The sequence below is a fragment of the Heterocephalus glaber genome, unplaced genomic scaffold (assembly GCF_053883595.1).
Source record: "Heterocephalus glaber isolate CG9 unplaced genomic scaffold, H.glaber_assembly_v1.0 deba00000122, whole genome shotgun sequence".
NCBI classification, from domain to species: Eukaryota; Metazoa; Chordata; class Mammalia; order Rodentia; family Bathyergidae; genus Heterocephalus; species Heterocephalus glaber.
The window spans coordinates 71,037,136-71,056,687 of NW_028258138.1; the positions used below are offsets into that span (position 1 = coordinate 71,037,136).

General features: G+C 33.2%; 1 protein-coding gene across 22 annotated transcripts in view; it reads left to right on the top strand.

Annotated features, from left to right (window-relative positions):
* Stxbp5l (syntaxin binding protein 5L) overlaps nt 1–19,552 on the top strand; it is a 588,968-nt gene that overhangs the window by 265,750 nt on the left and 303,666 nt on the right. For all 22 annotated transcript variants that reach the window (XM_087209125.1, XM_087209139.1, XM_087209148.1 and 19 more), the window contains 2 exons: nt 545–626; nt 4,226–4,326. In XM_087209125.1, coding sequence (XP_087065251.1) covers nt 545–626; nt 4,226–4,326 — 183 coding nt within the window. The remainder of the gene's footprint in view (nt 1–544; nt 627–4,225; nt 4,327–19,552) is intronic.

Sequence of the window (19,552 nt, forward strand, 5' to 3'; positions counted from 1 at the left end):
ACTCCTAATATATTACTAGTTATTTCCTAGTATTTCCATTTTAAAAAATCTTTATGGTGATCTTTTTATATTTTATATTTTAATGTAGTCAAATATTTCTTTAGGCTTTATGAGTTTTAAATTATGATTAGGAGATTTCTGTATATATCAAGATTATCAGCATACTTAAATATTTTGCTAGTTGTATTGTTTCACTTGTTACATTAAAATATTTGGCTCATCTTGAGCTTATTTTAGGGAAAGAAGTGTTTAGTCAGTTAAATCTGAAATTAAATGAGATGGATGTAAAATCATAATTTCTATTTTACTTTATGGGAAGGAAACTGCTACCTTTCAATTTTTTTTTACTTATTCTTTTTGCAAACTACTAGAATATGAAACATCTGTGCTATATAATTTGTGTAAACTAAGATTTTTCAATACTTCATTTTTTAAAAAAGATTAACTAAAATGCAAGATCTTTGTTTTTTAATGTTAGTTTTTACTCTACTCTTTGATTTCTATGCTAATTAAAATTCAGAATCCTTAACTTTTATTATGTTAGACTTGGGAGACCTGGTGTCGATTGTTACTGCCAACATGAAAGTGGTGCAGCTGTCTTGCAGCTCCAATTCTTGGTTAATGAGGTAAGAATTTTTTTTGACTATTTGAAATTCATAATACACTGCTTTCTTTTAAAACATCTACACACACAAACACACAGACACTCATACCAAATAGCAGGTTGAGTATCCCTTATTTGAAATGTTTAGGACCATGAATGTTTTAGATTTTATTTTTGTGTTTTTTTCTTTTTGGATTTTGGAACATTTGCATAAACATATAATGAGTTATATTGGAAATGAGATCCAAGTTACATGAAATTTATTTATATGTCATGTGTACCTTATACACATAGTCTGAAGGTAATTTTATAAAATATTTTCAATGTGCTTGCATTTTGACTGCAACCCATCACATGAAGTCAGGTTTGGAATTTTACTCTTGTTGCATCATATTGGCACTCAACAAATTTCAGATTTTGGAGCATCTGGTATTTTAGATTTTTGGATTAGGAATGTTCAATCTGTAAGTGATACATTCTTTTAAAATTATGTTTCTATATGTTTGAAAGTATATGTATGCAATATTATTCATGGTCACATTTTTCATAAAAGAGTATACTTATATGTTTATCAATTTATTAAATTTTAAAGGAAAATTTTTTATGTACAAAAAGATGCTGTTGTTGCAACTATATAGCATAATATAGATTAATTTTTTTCTTTAAACTTAAAGGCCTTTAATTTCTTTACTGGCCATTAAACTTTCCTTCTATCTGCTCTTTTCTTACAACTTAAATTTTATAATCCAGCCCTAACCGTGTGTGTTGCTTTTATCTTTAATAGTCTTTTTCAAAATTTTATTAGGACATGTGTATAGTGCATAATATTTACATTCCTTGTGTGAAGTTGGTACATGTACATAACACATACCAATTCCTTTTTTTCATAGCTTTTCTCCTTCCTTCCCTTTCCTTTCCACCCACCTTTTGACCCCCTTTCTTTTTATTTTGCATGTTTTTAGATACTTTGTGTAGAGTTGGTACATGTAAATAACACATCTTAATTTCTTTTTTATCCCCAATTCTTCCTTTCTCGCCCCCCTCCTCCACTCTTGTCTTCCTCTTTGAGAAAGATCTATCTCTCTACTTCCTATTTCCTTTTATTTTGCTCTTTATTTTTACTTTTGGTTTCTCATATAAGAGAAACCATGCAATATTTAAACTTGTGTGTCTGATTCATTTCACTTAACATTATAGTCTGAACTTGGCACCTATTTTCCTATGAATGACTCAAGCTTATCTTTCTTTATAGCAGAGTAGTACTCCATTGTGTGTAAATACTACATTTTCTTTATCCATTTATCTGTTGATAGGCATATAGACCATTACCACAATTTAGCTATTATAAATTGAAGTGGTATAATCATAGGTATGCATGTATCTTTAACTCTTTCTAGAAGATACCTAGAAGGATAGTAGCTGGGTCAATTGAAATTTCTGTCTTCAGTTTTTTCAGGAATCTCCACGCTGATTTCCATAGTGGTTGTATATTTTATATTTCCACCAAATATGTAGAAAGGTTTCTTTTTCTCAGCAGCCTTGTCACCATTTGTTATTATTTGATTTCTTGATGATGGCCATTCTCCCTGGGGTATTTTTACTTTGCATATCTCTATGATTAGCATTTGTTTATGTATTTATTGGCTGTGCTTCTTCTTTTGAGTATTGTCTATTCATTTTAAGTGCTCTTTTTTGATCAGGTCTTTTATTTTGGGAGTCTAATTATGTTGAGTTCTTTATTCTAGATACTAGTCCTCTGTCTGAGGAATAGTTGGCAATTTTTTTTTTCCATCCTGTAGGTTGTCTTTTCACTGTATTTGTTGTTTCTTTTGCTTTTCAGAAGCTTTTAAATTTAATATGATCCCATTTGTTGATTCCTGGTACTATTTCTTTACAACTAGGGTTCTGTTCAGAAAGTCCTTTCCTATGGCTATGACTTCAAGAGTTTTACTCATTTTGTCATGTATGTTTTATTAATTCTATAGGACATATTCTATTCCACCATATACCAAGTGTTCTACATCTCTTGAGAAATGAGATTAGTATGTTTTTATCTCAAAAATTTAATTGTAGTTCATCAAGTATTTTCAAGAAATTCTAATAGCTTTTTAGTTTATGTATAGGAAGCATATGTACAGTTTTCAAATAAAACATGCAAGCAAACAGAAGAATATTTAGGACATGTATAGGGTATCTCTTACTGCATAATATGAAATTATGAATTCATGTTTAAATACATATCAATGTATGTATCTTTGGACATGTATATTTATGTATATGTAAACATAAACATTTAATTTTTATGGATACACTTTCTGTGTTTTATTTAAATAAAGTTATTCCTCTTTGAAACTAAAATCACAGGTCCATAAAGAGAAACATCATTGGTACAGGAATGTTTTGAGATTAGGAATTGTTTCAGAAAGAAATTTGTATTCCTATCTGCTCTCATCTAACTCCTAAAGAAGAAATAAGTGCTTGGAGTTCCAGTATAGTTCTTTCTGGCATATTAATGAGATAATCATTGTTATATCTGTGACTGATGTTGTGAACTGTGAAAGGTTATTTGTAACACAGTATTTTGGAAAATAGGTAAAGAATTTTTAAGAATTCAAGATCGCCATGGTTCTACTGGATAACTGTTAGAAAATGGTCAATACTCTATTGGAGCTTTAATCACTATCATACAGCAAGAATTTTCTATAACTATTCTGTTAAAACTTCTGATATTTTAAGATGATCGTAACACACTGAAATACTGTCTGTCTGTCTATCTGTCTGTCTATCTAATGTGGCAGCTAGTTGCCTGTCCATATGCTTGTAGCCATGATAAGAAGTAAAAAAAATTGTATTCTATTGTATTTGAAGTAGGATTCATTTGTATCAGGTGATGTTGGATAACATTGGTATTATTTTTACAGTTATACTGAATCTAGTTGAAATCTAGAAAAAAATATTTTCTTTTATTACAGATATTTTTGTTTGTATTAGGTGAACCTTCCTGGGCTATCAGAAGCAGATTAAATTAAAGCAAATATATATTTTTAATAAAAATGTATTTTTCAACTATAAGAAAATTCTTTTGAAGGAGAATTTTTATATGTTGTATATTTGATTTATAAAACTGAGTTAGGGAGCCAGGGATTTAGCTCAATGGTTCTGCTGCTTGCCTTGTAAGACCCGAGTTCGATCCCTGGTACCAAAAATCAAAAACAAAAACAAAAAAACTTGAGTTGGATATTTGCTTCTGTGTAAAGGTATATAGTATATATGTGAAGAGTAAGAACAAAAGAAGTTTAAATTCCATATTTCCTAAAGGAGAAAGAGAAATTGTTTTAAATAGTCGCTGTGATGTTACATCAATCATTTCTCTCTACTAGTAAATGGATATTCATTGAACTAATCATCCCGATTACTCGTATGACATAAGTTACTTGCCTGTTCCACTCAGCATTTTTAACCTTTCTATTGAAGGATATGTAGTTATGCTTCCTTATATTTGCCGATTATATGAACACAAATACCTGTTCAAGCAATGAAAAATTCAGTAAATTAGCTTGCTAATTTTGCTTTCTTAAATTAAGGAAAGCACACACTAACATTGTCTTCTTTTTGTTACAGGGTGCTTTGGTCAGTGCAAGTTCAGATGATACACTTCATTTGTGGAACCTTAGACAAAAAAGACCAGCTATCCTTCATTCTCTTAAATTTAACCGAGAACGGTAAGAACATATGAATTAAACAACTCCAGTGTACAAAAAAATTATTCATTGAGCAAGTTTCATGTTAACTTGACAGACTTTTTTCATTATCTCAACAACTAGAAATAATTTGTTCATTCTTGCTTGTATAACAGTTTCTTTTATTAGAGAATGAATAATTGATGTCACCTATTAATAGGGAATACCTCCTAATTGTCTTCTTCTAGCTTTAAACCAACATTTCACCAATAACATGTTCTTTTCTCTGGAACATGTTACTGAAAACCCAGATCTGAAATTTAAAACTCAAGTATACAATAAATATATTTCTATACCTTTTATCTATCAGTTAATTCCTGTGCTTTAACCTTTGCCTTTTGGGGCCGGGGATTTAGCTCAGTGGTTCCGCTGCCTGCTCTGCAAACCTTTGCCTTTTGGTTAAATATGTTTTTACATTTAAAAAACATTGAAAAAAGTTTCAGATATCCAAAATATGTTGCTACTAACTTCAGAGCAACACTAAACATCTAAGATGAATGTTATCCAAGATGATAATTTGATCAGAATTAAAATTCCTCCACTGCAGAATTAAGTATTAATCAAAAGAGGAAATTATATGGGAAAGTTACTAGATTTTTTTATAATAAACTTTTTAATAGATTTTATAATAAACTTTTTAATGTCTCTAATATTGGATTGAGTCAGACCTAGAAAAAAATGCACATCTGTTTAACTGATAATCCACCAAGAGGTGAAGTGAAACTTGTAATGTACTTTAACTCTATAAAATAGTCTGATATTTATTTATTCCTTGGGAAACAATGAAACACTTTGCTATGCCTGGGAAGGAATATCACAGGAAAATTTGATATTAATGACAGGAAGAGAAATCTCTGAGAAGTAATTTATTCAGATGAGCAAATACTATTCAAATGAAGGAAGGTAAATAATGGAGGCAAGCTTCATTGGCCCTGGGCCCAAGATACTACTCTCTTTATTTTATTGAATGCTAGTAACTGATTATGAATGACTGCAATATGGATAGAGGTTAACGAAGTATACCATTTTTATAGATAAGATGAGAAAAAGGAAGAAAGATATATAGACATTCTTTATTATACTTTATATCATCAACTTTCCATTGCTGGGACAAAAATTCTTGAAATACAGAACTCAAAGGAGAAAAAGTTTATTGTACTTATGGTTTCAAAGGTTTCAGTCCATGGTTGGGTGAAACATTATGGTGGAAGGTCAGGGTCAACCAAAACTACTCACTTCATGGAAGCTGAGAAGGAAAGAAAAGGAAAGAGCCAGAGAGATATGAAGGGGTGGGGAATAGTATATACTTTCAAAGGCACATCACAGTGACCTATTTTTCCAACTGGACCCCACCTTCTAATAGCCTACTTTGCTATGAATTTATCAATCCTTTAATTGGTTGTGAGATTAGTGCCTTCAATATATGAGTCTTTTGGGGATACTTCATATTTTACCCATAACACACTTCTAGCCTTTCTCTTCTCTTTTTACATACATAATATGCTATCTAAATCATTAGCGTCCAGTATTCTGAGTAATGTTCATGAGTATACATCACAGTATTATAGGATGCACCATCAGGAAAGATTTTTATATCCAGAATTTTTCATGAAGATGGGAATTTATATTTTAGACATTTGTAAAACTAGACAGTACTTCTTTCTTTAGATTAGACTTACTTTTTGCTATTTTATTGTAAATTTAAAGTAAGTTGTTTGGCAGAAATTTCAGGCTATTAAAAATTTTTAATTTTAGTCCAAATCTGTTATACTGTTTCTTTAACATTAAAAATATTAATATTCCAATTATGATGCTGATTTTATCTCTATCTGCTGTTAAGATTTTTTTCTTTAATGTTTTGAATACATCTGACCCTACACTTTTGTGGGAATGAAAAGAAAATTTTTTTCTTCATAATTGTAGTGTTAAAAGGAATGTTCTAGTCACTTTTGTGGCCCTTTTAGGAGGAGGAAATGATTGGTCATGATTTGTAATTTTAATATCTCAATTGAAGTAGATTAATTGGTAGGAACATAAAAGAACAAGCTGACAAATTTAGGATAAGTTTAGATCCTAAGAACTTTGAATCATTTTATTATTTATAAAATGTAATATTTATTGTTTTAGAAAGACATATACATTTCATCTTGCAACTTAAGAATGTTCACTAACTTGTCACACTTTATTAGTCCCCTGCAGCAGAGGAAAGCAATGTTTTAATTTCTGTTTTTCAGAGATTGATAACTGACATACTGTCATAGAGAATGGCAATATTAATCATTCAAACTGTGACTGTATACTTAAGGTCTTCTTTGATTATCGCAATCTTAGTGGTTTAAAATAATATTCATTATTTCTTAGTTCAGTGGAATAGAAGACTAGGCATAGTGTAGCTGAATTTTTTGTTTCAGAATCTCACAGCTGTTAAGTTGGCTGTGGCTCAACTGGGGAAGAATCCATTTTCACACTGACATGTTGGTAGCATACACAAGGTCTGATCAAATTACACGGTAAATGTCAAAATTTTTAAAAAGGTTTTATGGAAAATTATTACAGACACATTGTCACTAATCCTCCTCAAAATATTTCCCCTCACTTAGAACACTCTTGTCTTATCATTCTTGCTAGTTTCTAAAACAGTTCAGGAAATTGACCTTATGAGGTATGATAAAAAGTACAATGAATTTTGCCAGTGAGTGCTGTCTAGTGGAAAGGCAGGCTGGTAAAAACACAGTGTGATCTCATCCACCTTATTCACCAGATCTGGCACTGTGTGACTTCTGGTTCTTCTCCAAAGTCAAAATGACCCTGAAAGGTAAATGTTTCTCATCAATTTGGGACATAACAGTACAACAAAAGACACTCAACTCACAAAAGAGGACTTCCAGAAGTGCTTCAGAAAGTGGCAAGAATGATGAAAAAAATGTGTTTGAAATGAGGTGGAGTAATTTGAGGGGGGATTTATGGCAATATGTGTTTTACTGTAACAAATTAAAAATTCTTGAACATTCACTATGTTTTTTGATCATGCCTCGTAGTCTTCTTGCAGGTTGTATGATTGATGGCCTCAGCTTCCAGATGGCTTTTGGCACAACAATGTCTCTCTGTTGTGTGCCATGTGATCCTCTCTATAGGTCAGCTCACAACAGAGCAGCTTGTGAGGGAGAGAGCCTTCCTATAAGATGAGAGACATAATCATATGTAACTTAATCACAAAAGCCTGTAAATTTCTTTTGATTTCTCCTTCAATTCTTTTTTAATATTAATTTTATTAGTACATTTTGTACATATTTGTACTTTTACTTAATCTATCTTGGTTCTTATTTTTTTTCCCATTCGCCTCCCCTCACTTCAACTCCTCCACCCCTCCCTATTTACAAAGATTTTGTTCCCATTTTTTCATTTTCTCATATTAATTCCATTCCCTGTATATTAACCTTACAAAATGAATGGGGAGATGTTTTTTCTTGCCTGTATTCTAAAAATATTTGTGAAAGACTGATATTCTTTCTTAAAAATTGGAAAATTTTACTAGTTAAGCAATCCAGGTCCGGGTTTTTTGTTTGGTTTTTTTTGGTACTGGGGATTGAACTCAGATCCTTGTGCTTGAGAGGCAGGCGGCGAAACCACTGAGCTAAATCCCCAGCCTAGGCCTGAGTGTTTATCAGTAGGATGATTTTAAATTACATATTCAATTTCCTCAATATTTAGTCTAGTAATTTTCATATATTCTGTTTCTTCTTGAGTCTGTTTTGGCAATATTTTTGAAGATATTTGTTCTGTTTATCTAAATTTTCAAAGTTTTCTTAACAGTAGGATTACAGTAATTTCCTGTTTTCCATTCTTATTATTGGTGATTTGTGAGTTAATCCTGTTTATCTTTTATCAATCTTCTGTGTATTTATAATTTTTGTCAATCTTTCAAAGAAAGTCTTACAGATTTCCCAAATTACTCAATTGTATATATTATTCTAGCTGTTTGATTTCTACTTTTTGCCACTTTCATTGAGATTGATTTATTTTTAACTAGATTCTTAAGATAAAAACTTACATTATTGATTTTAGAATTTTTATAATATATTAAGACTATATTTTCCCCTCTAAATACTGTTTAGCTGCGTTTCACAAATATACATTAATGTACAGCTAAAATTTTTTATGATTTTTTCTCTGATTTCTTCTTTGAACCTTGTGCTGCTTAGAAATGAATTAACTTATAAGCAGTTGAAAGTTTTCTATTCATCACTTATTGCTACTAAACAATAGAATTACACCATGGAGAGATCATAGTCTATATAATTTCAAATTTTTGATATTTGTTGATACTTGTTTTATGATGCTTTATGATACTTGTTTTATGATCCATAGACAGTTTTGATAAATGTGCACAAACTTGTACTCATGTGTTTTGGAGTTCAATGTTCTATGTATGTGAATTGAACCAAGATTATTGACTCTAAATTCTTAATATTTTCTTTGTATTGCTCTAATTGAAAGTGAAATGCTAAAATCTCCCTATGATTGTAAATTTGACTATTTCTCTTTTTAATAGTAATGAGTTATGTATTTTGAAGTTAATTTGTTAGATATGTACAGTTATTTTGTGTTCTTTATATACATTAAAATATACATTGATGAACTTGTATATCTGTCCCAGCTATTTTTAGTTAGTATTTTCATGGCATATAGTTCACATTATTATATTGTCAACATCTCTATATTCTTTTTTTTTTTTTTTCTTTTTTTGTTGCTGGGGATCGAACTCGGGCCCTTGCACTTGCGCAGCAGGTGGCGAAACCACTGAGCCAAATCCCTGGCCCTCTATATTCTTTTTTAAACATATAATTTAAAAAATCAGTCTTGTATTGTTACATTTATTATAGTCTACTGATATATCTAGGCGTTTTTATCTAGTGTCTTACTGGTTTTTAAACATCACTCATTTTTGTTTTAAAATTTCCCTGACCTTCTTTTAACTTAATCAAACTTTTTATTATCACACCTTTCTTAGATGTAGTTAGTATGCATTTTATTACTCTTTCTGAGGTGTTACCTTAGAGATTTCAACATGAGTTCTTTGCTTATTTTGTTTTTAATTTTTTTCTTTTGTTTTTTTTTTAAGACAGGGTCTCACTATTCAGTTTAGGATGGCCTTGAACTCACTATTTAGCCAAGGCTGGCCTTGAACTCTCAGTGATCCTCCTGCCTCAGCCTCCTGAGTGCTGGGATTACAGGCCACCATGCCCAGCCCTTCTTTACTTATTTTATTCTAAAATAGAATATTTCTTTTACCACTTTTTGGATAATGACAGAAACTTGAGCTTTCCCTTCATTTACTATCTTTCATGCTTTTTTATTGCTTTTATATTTTTATTTCTACATCTATTTTAAATCCTATAGTGAATTAATATAGCTTAATTAATATATAATGCTTTCTTTTGAACCTCATTTCTTGCTATAATTCTAGAGATCCTTCTTGGTAATTCCGATAAACTCATAAATTAAATATGTCATAAGTCAAAAATGCATTTCATACATTCAACCTACTGATCATCATAGCTTAGCAACTCAGTACACTGTAGAATTTCAGTTACACACCCTCAGTAGCACCTGACTGAATGGGAGGTACAGTTCACTGCTAATGCCCAGTATCAAAAGAATGTATTCTATTGCATATCACTATCCTGAAAAGGATAATTCAAAATTGCAAGTATGGTTGTTACTTAATGCCTGCCATTTTCATACCATTTTAAAGCTAAAAAATTGTAAGTTGATACATCAAAGGTCAGGACCCATTTGTATTTGTGGCAGTTTCCTTCTTCCTGAAGAATTTTCTTTATTTTTAATTTTACTACAGTGTTGTTGGATGAATTCTCTTTTTTTTGTTATTGTTTCAAAATACCATTCAAAAACTTTTTTGTGATAAATGTAGATTTGGAGGAAGTTGCAGAAAACAGCACAGAGAGATTTCTTGTTCTATTCATCTGGTTTCCCCCAATAATAATATCTTACATATATTTTTGTGCATATGTATGTATAGTTGAATATGCGTAATTATATGTGATTTTATCATGTGTGCACTTATATATCTACCACCATAATCAGGACACAAAACTATCCTATCACCATAAAGATCTTACCCATCCTGCCTCTTTATATTCACTCTGACTTCCTTTCCAACCTGTTCTGTTCTTACCCATAGGAATCCACTAATCTATTCTCCATCTCTATAATTTTGTCCTTCATAAATGTTATATAAATTGAATCTTATAGCATATAATCTTTGATATTGGATATTTACCAAGCATAATTCCCATGATTCATCCACATTGTGTGTATTGATAATTCATTTCCTTTTATTTCTGAGTAATACCTGACAGAGGATATCTGGGTTGTTTCTCTTCTTGGCTATAACAAATGAAACTGTACTGCAAATTTGCATATAGATATTTTTGTGAACATAAGTTTTTATTTCTAAGGAATAATCACTTGTCTGAGAGCATAATTGCTAGGTTGTGTAGTGTTCATTTACCTTTAAAAGAATATATAAAAGTATTTCCCAGAATGGCTGTATCATTCTATATTCCTATAAGAAATTTATGAGGTCGTTTCTCCACATAATAACTGGAATTTAATATTTTCTTTTATTTAATTTTTCTTTTATTGTTTTTTTGAAATAGGGTCTTGCTATGTATTTCAGGCTGGCCTTGATCTCACTATGTATCCCAAGTTAGTCTTGAAGTTGAAGTGATCCTCCTGCCTTAGCCTTTCAAATGCTAGGATTACAGGCATGTACCATCACACCTGGCTTGCAATTTGATTTTTTTTTTTTTAGTTCTTTTCTGGTACATTTTAGGAATACAATTTGTTTACATTTATCATTGGGTGTTTGTACCTGTACATGATATATCTTGGTTCTTATTTTTTTCCCCATTACCTGTGCGGCCTTCACCCCCTCCACCCTTCCCTATTTACATAGATTTCATTTCCATTTTTTTTTTTCTTTTCTCATAGATTTTCTTTTCCCACTTTTCCTTTCCCCTTCCCCTCCCTTCACTCCTTCCTCTTTGTACCTTTTTTCCTATTTCAAATTATCAATTATTCATTTTAATCATTTTAACCCTTGTTTACACTATCAGTTTCTCACACTAGAGAAACTATTCGGTATTTACACAAGTGTCCTATTTATTTCACTTAAGAGTATGGCCTTGATATGCATCCATTTAGCTATAAATGACTCTAGTTTTTCATTCTTTATGGCTTAGTAGTACTCCATTTTATTAAAAAAAAACACATTTTCTTTATCCAGTTTCCAGTTGATGGGCACTTGGGCTGTTTCAAAGCTTTAGCTATTACAAAATGTGGCGCTATGAACATGGGTGCACATATATCACAGTGGTATGATTCTTTTAATTCTTTTGGGAAGATACCCAGCAGGGGAATAGCTGGGTCAAATGGGACCTCTAGTCCTAGTTCTTTGCATTATCTCCATACTGACTTCCACAGTGGTTGTACCAGTCTGCACTCCCACCAACAATGGAGAAGAGTTCCTTTCTCCCCACAACTCTGCCAGCATTTATTATTTGTTGATTTCTTCACAGCAGCCATTCTTTCTGGGGTGAGGTGGAATCTCAATGTTGTTTTCATCTGCATCTCTCAAATGACCAGTGATGTTGAACATTTTTTCATATATTTGTTTGCTGCTTTTACTTCTTTGTCTGAGAAATGTCTGTTCATTTCAGCTGCCCATTTTTGAATTGGGTCTTTGAATTTGGGGGGGGGGGGTCTGATTTTTTTTCAGTTCTTTCTATATTCTAGATAGTAGTCCTTTGTCTGAGGTACAGCTGTTAAAAATTTTTTCCAATATTGTAGGTTGTCTGTTAGCTCTGTTGGTGGTTTCTTTTGCAGTGCAGAAGCTTTTTAATAAGATGAGATCCCATTTGTTGATTCTTTCTGCTAGTTGCCATGCTGCTGAGGTTTTGTTCATGAAGTCTTTTCCTATGCCAAGTTCATTAAGAGTTCTACCTAACTTATTTTCCAGCAAGTTTAGTGTTTCTCTCTTAATATTTAGCTCGTTGCTCCACTTCGATCTTAGTTTAGTGCATGGTGATAGGTATGGGTCTAGTTTTAGTCTTTGGCAGGTTGAAATCCAGTTTTTCCAACACCATTTATTAAATAGGCTATCTTTCCTCCAATGATTGTGGTTGGCTCCTTTGTCAAAGATGAGGTGGCTGAGCATGTCTGGAGTTGTTTCTGGATCTTCCAATCTATTCCACTGATCCTCAAGTCTGTTCCTTTGCCAGTACCATGCTGATTTTATCACAGTAGCTTTGTAGTATAGTTTCAAGTTGGGGATTATGATACCCTCAGCCATGTCTCTGCTGCTTAGAATTGCTTTAGCTATTCTAGGTCTCTTCTGGTTCCAAATGAATTTTTGGATTGTTTTCTCTAGTTCTGTGAAGTATATTGTTGGGATTTCAATTGGCATTGCATTGAATCTATATAGTAGTTTTGGACGTATGGCCATTTTCACTATATTGGTTCTTCCTACCCAGGAGCAAGGGATGTCTTTCCATTTTCTTGTATCCTCTTTGATCTCTTTTTTCAGAGTGCTGTAGTTTTCAGTGTAGAGGTCTTTTGCTTCCTTTGTTAGATTGATTCCTAGATATTTCATTTTTTCGGATGCTATTGTAAAAGGAATTATTTCCCTAATTTCTTTCTCAGTGAGTCTGTTATTTGTGTACAAGAAGGCTATTGTTTTTTGAATGTTGACCTTATATCCAGCTACTCTACTGAATCTGTCAATTAAGTCTAGAAGTCTTCTGGCTGAGTTTTTTGGGTCTTCTATGTAAAGTATCATATCGTCAGCAAATAATGACAGTTTCACTTCTTCTTTTCCTATCTTTATTCCTTTTATTTCTTTCTGTTTTCTAATTGCTGTGGCTAATGTTTCAAGAACTATATTGAGCAGGAGTGGTGACAGTGGGCATCCTTGTCTTGTTCCTGATTTTAGTGTGAAAGTTTTCAGTTTTTGACCATTTAGTATGATGTTGGCTGTTGGTTTTTCATAGATAGCTTTAATCAGGTTAAGATAAAGACCTTCTATTCCAATTTTCTGTAGCATTTTTATCATGAATGGGTTTTGGATTTTGTCAAATGCTTTTTCTGCATCTATTGAGATGATCATGTGGTTTTTTTCCTTGACTCTGTTAATAAAGTGTATTACCTTTATTGATTTATGTATGCTGAACCATCCTTGCATCCCTGGGATAAATCCGACTTGGTCAGGGTGTACAATCTTCTTGATGACACTCTGTATTCTGTTTGCCAGTATCTTGCTGAGGATTTTTGTGTCTATGTTCATTAGGGAGATTGGTCTGTTGTTCTCTTTTTGGGTTGGGTCTTTTCCTGATTTTGGAATCAAAGTAACACTTGCTTCCAGGAATGAATTTGGAAGCCTTGCTTCCCTTTCAATTTCCTTGAGGAGTTTAAAGAGTAATGGAGATAGTTCTTTAAATGTCTTGTAGAATTCAGCAGTGAACCCATCAGGACCTGAGCTTTTCTTTCTTGGTAAGTTTTTTATTACATTTTCAATTTCACTCATTGTTATTGGGGTGTTTAGAATTTCTATATCATCTTCATTTAATTTTTATCAGTTTGTATGCATCTAGGAATCTGTCCATTTCTTCTGTTTTCCATTTTATTGGGGTAAAGGTTCTCAAAGTAGTTATTGATGATCCTCTGGATTTCTGTTGGATCTGTTGTGACTTCACATTTTTCCTTCTTAATTGCATGTATTTGTGCCTTTTCTTTCCTTTTTTTGATAAGGTTGTCTAAAGTTTTATCAATTTTATTTATTCTTTAAAAAAACCCAACTCTTTGATTCATTGATTTTTTTGTATTGTTCTCTTAGTCTCCATTGCATTGATTTCTGCCCTGATCTTTATAGTTTCCTCTCTTGTATGAGCTTTGGATTCATTATGCTCTTCTTTTTCTAGGAGTTTGAAGGTTCTGCATTAAGTTATTTATCTGAGTTTTCTCTGTTTTCCTAATATGGGCATTCACTGCTATGAATTTCCCACATAGAACTGCTTTCATTGTGTCCCATAGATTCCTGTATGTTGTACTGGCATTTTCATTTACTTGTAGAAACTGTTTAATTTCTTCTTTAATTACTTCTGTGACCCATTGGTTGTTCAAGGGGGTGTTATTCAGTTTCCATGTGTTTGGTGGGGTTTTGCGGTTTCTTATGTTATTGATCTCTAATTTTATTGCACTATGGTCTAATAATATACAGGGGGTAACTTCGATTCTTTTACATTTACTTAGACATGTGCTATGAGCTAGCATGTGGTCTATTCTGGAGAATGACCTGTGTGGAGCCGAAAAGAATGTGTATTCTAATTTTGTGGAGTGGAACACTCTGTAAACATCTGTTAAGTCTATTTGTTCAATAACTTGGTTCAGTTCTAGAATTTCCTTGTTAACTTTTTGTCTAGATGATCTGTCTATTTGTGATAGTGGGGTATTGAGGTCCCCCACTACAATTGTGTTAGTGTTTATTTGGTTTTTCATGTCTATTAATATTTGTTTTGTATAGTTGGGGGCATTCGTATTTGGTGTATATATATTTAGGATTGTCATCTCTTCCTCTTGGATTGTTCCCTTCACAAGGATGTAGTGACCATCTTTGTCTCTCTTAATTAGTTTTGGTTTGAAATCTACTTTGTCTGCAAATAAGATTGCTACCCCTGCTTTCTTCTGGGTTCCTGTGGCATGGAGAACTGTTTTCCATCCTTTTACTTTCAGTCTATGAGTTTCTTTTTGAGTTAGGTGTGTTTCTTGTATAGAGCATATTGTTGCATTTTCCTTTTTAATCCATTCTGCCAGTCTGTTTCTTTTGATTGGTGAATTGAGGCCATTAACATTAAGGGTTATAATTGATAGATATTGATTTATCCTTGTCATGATGTTTTACTTTTGTTGGCTCTTTTATTTCTTATTTTTTCCCCCTTTCCCTTTAGTGTCTTACCTTGCCTGGTGGCTTCCCTCTTTTGGGCCTCATGGAGTTGTGACCTTCACTGCTTTTTTCTAGGATATTGTTTAGAATTGCTTGTAGTGCTGGTTTGGTGTTCATGAAATTTCTCAGGTGTTCTTTGTTGTGGAAGTATCTAATTTCCCCATCGATTTTGAAAGATAATTTTGCAGGATACAACAGTCTAGGTTGGAAGTTATTTTCTTTTAGGGCTTGAAATACTTCACTCCAGGCTCTCCTTGATTTGAGGATTTGTGTTGAGAAGTCTGCTGTGATTGTGATGGGCTTTCCTTTGTAGGTGATTTGTTTCTTTTCTCTAACTGCTTGTAGGATTTTTTTTTCTGTTGGGTTACTGGGATCTTGACTATTATATGTCTAGATGTAGATTTTTTTTTTGATCATGGCTAGTTGGAGTTCTGCATGCCTCACTTATCTGTATGTCCAATTCTCTACCTCTGTCTGGAAAGTTTTCCACTATTACTTCTGTGAGCAGTTTTTTTACATCAATTGTGCTTTCTCCTGTTTTTTCATGGACTCCTATCAGTCTTATGTTATTATTCTTTTCATCGTCTAGCAATTGTTGGATTGATTTCTTGTGGTCCCTTACTATTTTGAAGAAATCTCTGTTTTCATGGTCTCTAACTGCGATCCTGTCTTCTATATCTGATATTCTATCTTCAGATTATCTTAATTGGCTGTGGATACTTTCAGTGGAGTTTTTGATCCCCTGAATATCTATTTGAATCTGTTTCATGGATTCCATTTCCTTCTTATGTTGGATGATCATGGTTTCCATTTCTTTCTGATGCTTGGTATTCATGGCTTCCAGCATGTTTCTGAGCTCATCTATTTTTTTTATCTGTTTCTGTTCTAGATCCTCTAATCATGTCTTTCACTCTGCTCACCATCTCTGTAGCTATCTGGGAGATTATTTCTGCTTTGAAATTTTCTAGAGCCTCATTCATCTGTTTTGTTACTTCCTGTGCTATCAGTTCAGGGTATCCAGGTTGTTGGTTATGGGACTTTTCCATCTCATTTCCCCCAGGATTTACCCTTGGTGGGGTGGAAGTCTGAGTTTGTGCCTTGCTTAAATGTCTTCTCATTTTTGTTTCTGGTACTGTCCTTGGCTTAACTCCTGGGTTGATAGTTTGAAATTGCTTATTGTAGGTATCTTTGTTCCTTCTAATTAGAACCCTTATGGAATGATTGCTTCTCAGAGGTGTCTTCCAGATATAGCTGGTCTTTAAGTTTTGAGTCTCTAATGACTTTAAGGCTATCTCATTTTCCTTATACTAGGAAGGTTCATTGACCAGATCAATAACAACACCTTAGCCCAAGTGATACAATCAGCAACACCATTACATCAAGTACATCTTCAAAAATGACATTTTGTGGTAGTTATTAATCTATTACCTTTAGCTGTGTGAATTAAATCAAGATTGAGGAACAACCCTACATATAGTGAATAAACTCTTCAATATAACAACTTTACCCTTTGGGAAGGGGAGTTGGAAGGGGTTGGGGAGGGAGGGACTGATGGGAAGAAGGATAGGGTAAGGTTAGCAGTGTGGCCAGAGGACACAGGTGAGAAGGAAAAAGAGAATAATAGGAAATTAAAGAAGAACTTCAAATGAGGATCAAAACAGGGACAAAAAGGGAAGATGAACAATGTGGAAGAGCAAGAGAGTGAGTGTAAGGGAGGGAGATAGGAAAGAGAAAAGAAAGAAGAAAAAAAGAGAGAAAAACAAACATTTGCAAAGAGTAGGAAAAAAATTAAAGATAAGAGGAGCAAAAGAAAAGAAAAGAAAAAAAACTAATAATACTAATTTTGGCAAAAAAATAACAATGAAGATAAAGGGCCTCTTTTAAGTATGTGTCTGCTGTCACAATAGACAATGTGGGTAGCAGTGTGCAGATTTAAGTCAATGAGTCTGAGCAAGCTAGTCACAGACCCATGAGATTCAGGCCGATTTCTGGCTGCAAGTCCCAAGTTGAGCTCCCTGTCCTCCTGTAGGGTTGAACTCTGCAGAGTTGTATTCCAGGTTCCAGCTGCCCTTCCCCTGAAGATAGTCCAGGTCCTGATGGGAGGTGAAGATGACTCCAACTTAACCAGTACAGCGGTCTGGCGGTCCGGTGCCCTCTGCGTCTTTGTAGTGTGGAGCAGGTGGCTGTACAGAGAAGAGGCCAGAGGAATGGGGTGGGGGTGTCCAGTGGATTGCTGCTGGGGCACAGGCTGATTTGGCGTGTTCTGCGGGACTCACAACCTTGGTACGGCATCCGCAGACCTGCCTGTCTGCAGCGGGCTCGCAATTTGATTTTTTAATTATTTTTTGTTTTAGCTATTTTGATGGTAAAATAGTGATATCTCATTCTGAATTTAATTTGCATTACCTAATGGGTTATAGTGTGGTTCTTTTTTACTATGGTTATCTATCTATTTAAAGAAGCATATGTTTATTTCTACTTTTTTCTTTTTCTTTTTTTGGTAGCGGGTATCGAAATTCGGATCCTGGGCTTTTGAGGCAGGTGCAGCATCGTTGAGCTAAATCCCCAACCCTTACTTTCAGTTTTCTAATTGGAGTATTGTGCATTTATTGTTTCATTGTGAATCCTCCTTATATGTTCTAGATGTGACTGCTTTATGTGTAAATGTTTTTTCTGTTTGTAATTTTGTCTTTTTATTGTCTTAACAAGGTCTTTCATAGGGAAAACCTTAATGTTAATAAATTCTAATTATCTTTTTTTTCTTTTCTTTCAATAAATGTTTTGGTGACATGTCTATCTCATGTCTAGGTTGCTTAGGTATCAATGATTTTCTCCTAATATTTCTAAAAGGTTTTAGTTTTACGTTTAAGTCATTTTAAGTTATATTTTGTTGAAGACATGACACATAGAAGATTTTTTTAACCTATTCATGATCAGTTACTCCCACACTGTTTGTTGAAAGGAATATTCTTTCTTTATATGGTTGCTCCTGCAACTTTGTAAGAAACAGGTAGCAATTTTTTTCCCTTCTGTAGGTTGTTTCTTCACTCTGTTGGTTGTTTCCTTTGATGTGCAGAAGCTTTTTAATTTGATATGATCTCATTTGTTGATTCTTGGGATTATTTCTTATGCATTTGGGGCTTTGTTTAGGAAATCCTTGCCTATGATTTCAAGAGTTTTACCTATTTTATCTTTTGACAGATTTAGTATTTCTGTTTTAACATTTGGATCTTTGATCCATTTTGATTTTTATTCAGTACATAGTGAGATATATGGGTCTAGATTCAATCTTCTGCAAGTGGATAGCCAGTTTTCCAACACTATTTATTAAAGAGGACATCTTTCCTCCATTGTATGTTTTTGGCCTCTTTTTCAAAGATCAAATAGTTGAATATGCCTGGGTTTTTCCTGCATCCTCTGTTCTTTTCCACTGATCCGTGTGTGTGTGTTTTCTGCCAGTATCATGATGTTTTTGTAACTGTAGCTTTGTAGTATAACAGGAAGCTTGTTACCCAAGATCACTTTTGCTATTCTAAATCTGAGTATCAGAATTATTAATACTCCTGTGGCAAACAACTTTATCTACTATAATATAGTTTTTCTGTGTAATTCCTTTTGCATTTAATCTTACAGACTTTACTCATTTTCAAAATGATTTAGGTCAGCACATTTTTATTATCTTTAGTGAAATTGTTTCATAATTTGTGATATGTTTACATTATTATATTAGTCACCTTTCCACTGATGGGACAAAATACCTGACATATGCAACTTAAAAGATGAAAGGTTTATTTTGACTCATGGTCCAAAGGTTTTAGTCCATGGTTGACAGGCTACAAGGCAAAAACTTCATGGCAGAATAGCATGGTGGAGGAAAACTAGTCACCTCATGGCAGCAAGAAGGAGAAACAGAAGGGAATAGCATGAGAAAAGTCATACCTTATAATGTCACACCTCCATGCCACACCTCCAACTAGGTCCTACTGTGTAATAGACCATTCAGGCATGAACTCATCAGTAATCCACTGATGATGCTAGCTTTCTCACAATCCAGTCATCTCTAGGTATCTCTTAATCCAATCAAGTTGCCAATCAAGATTCACTGTCATGAGTCTACCTTTTATCAAATTGGCACCTAGTTTTATCTCCTTAAACCATACTTAATATCCAAATAAGCATTACATGATC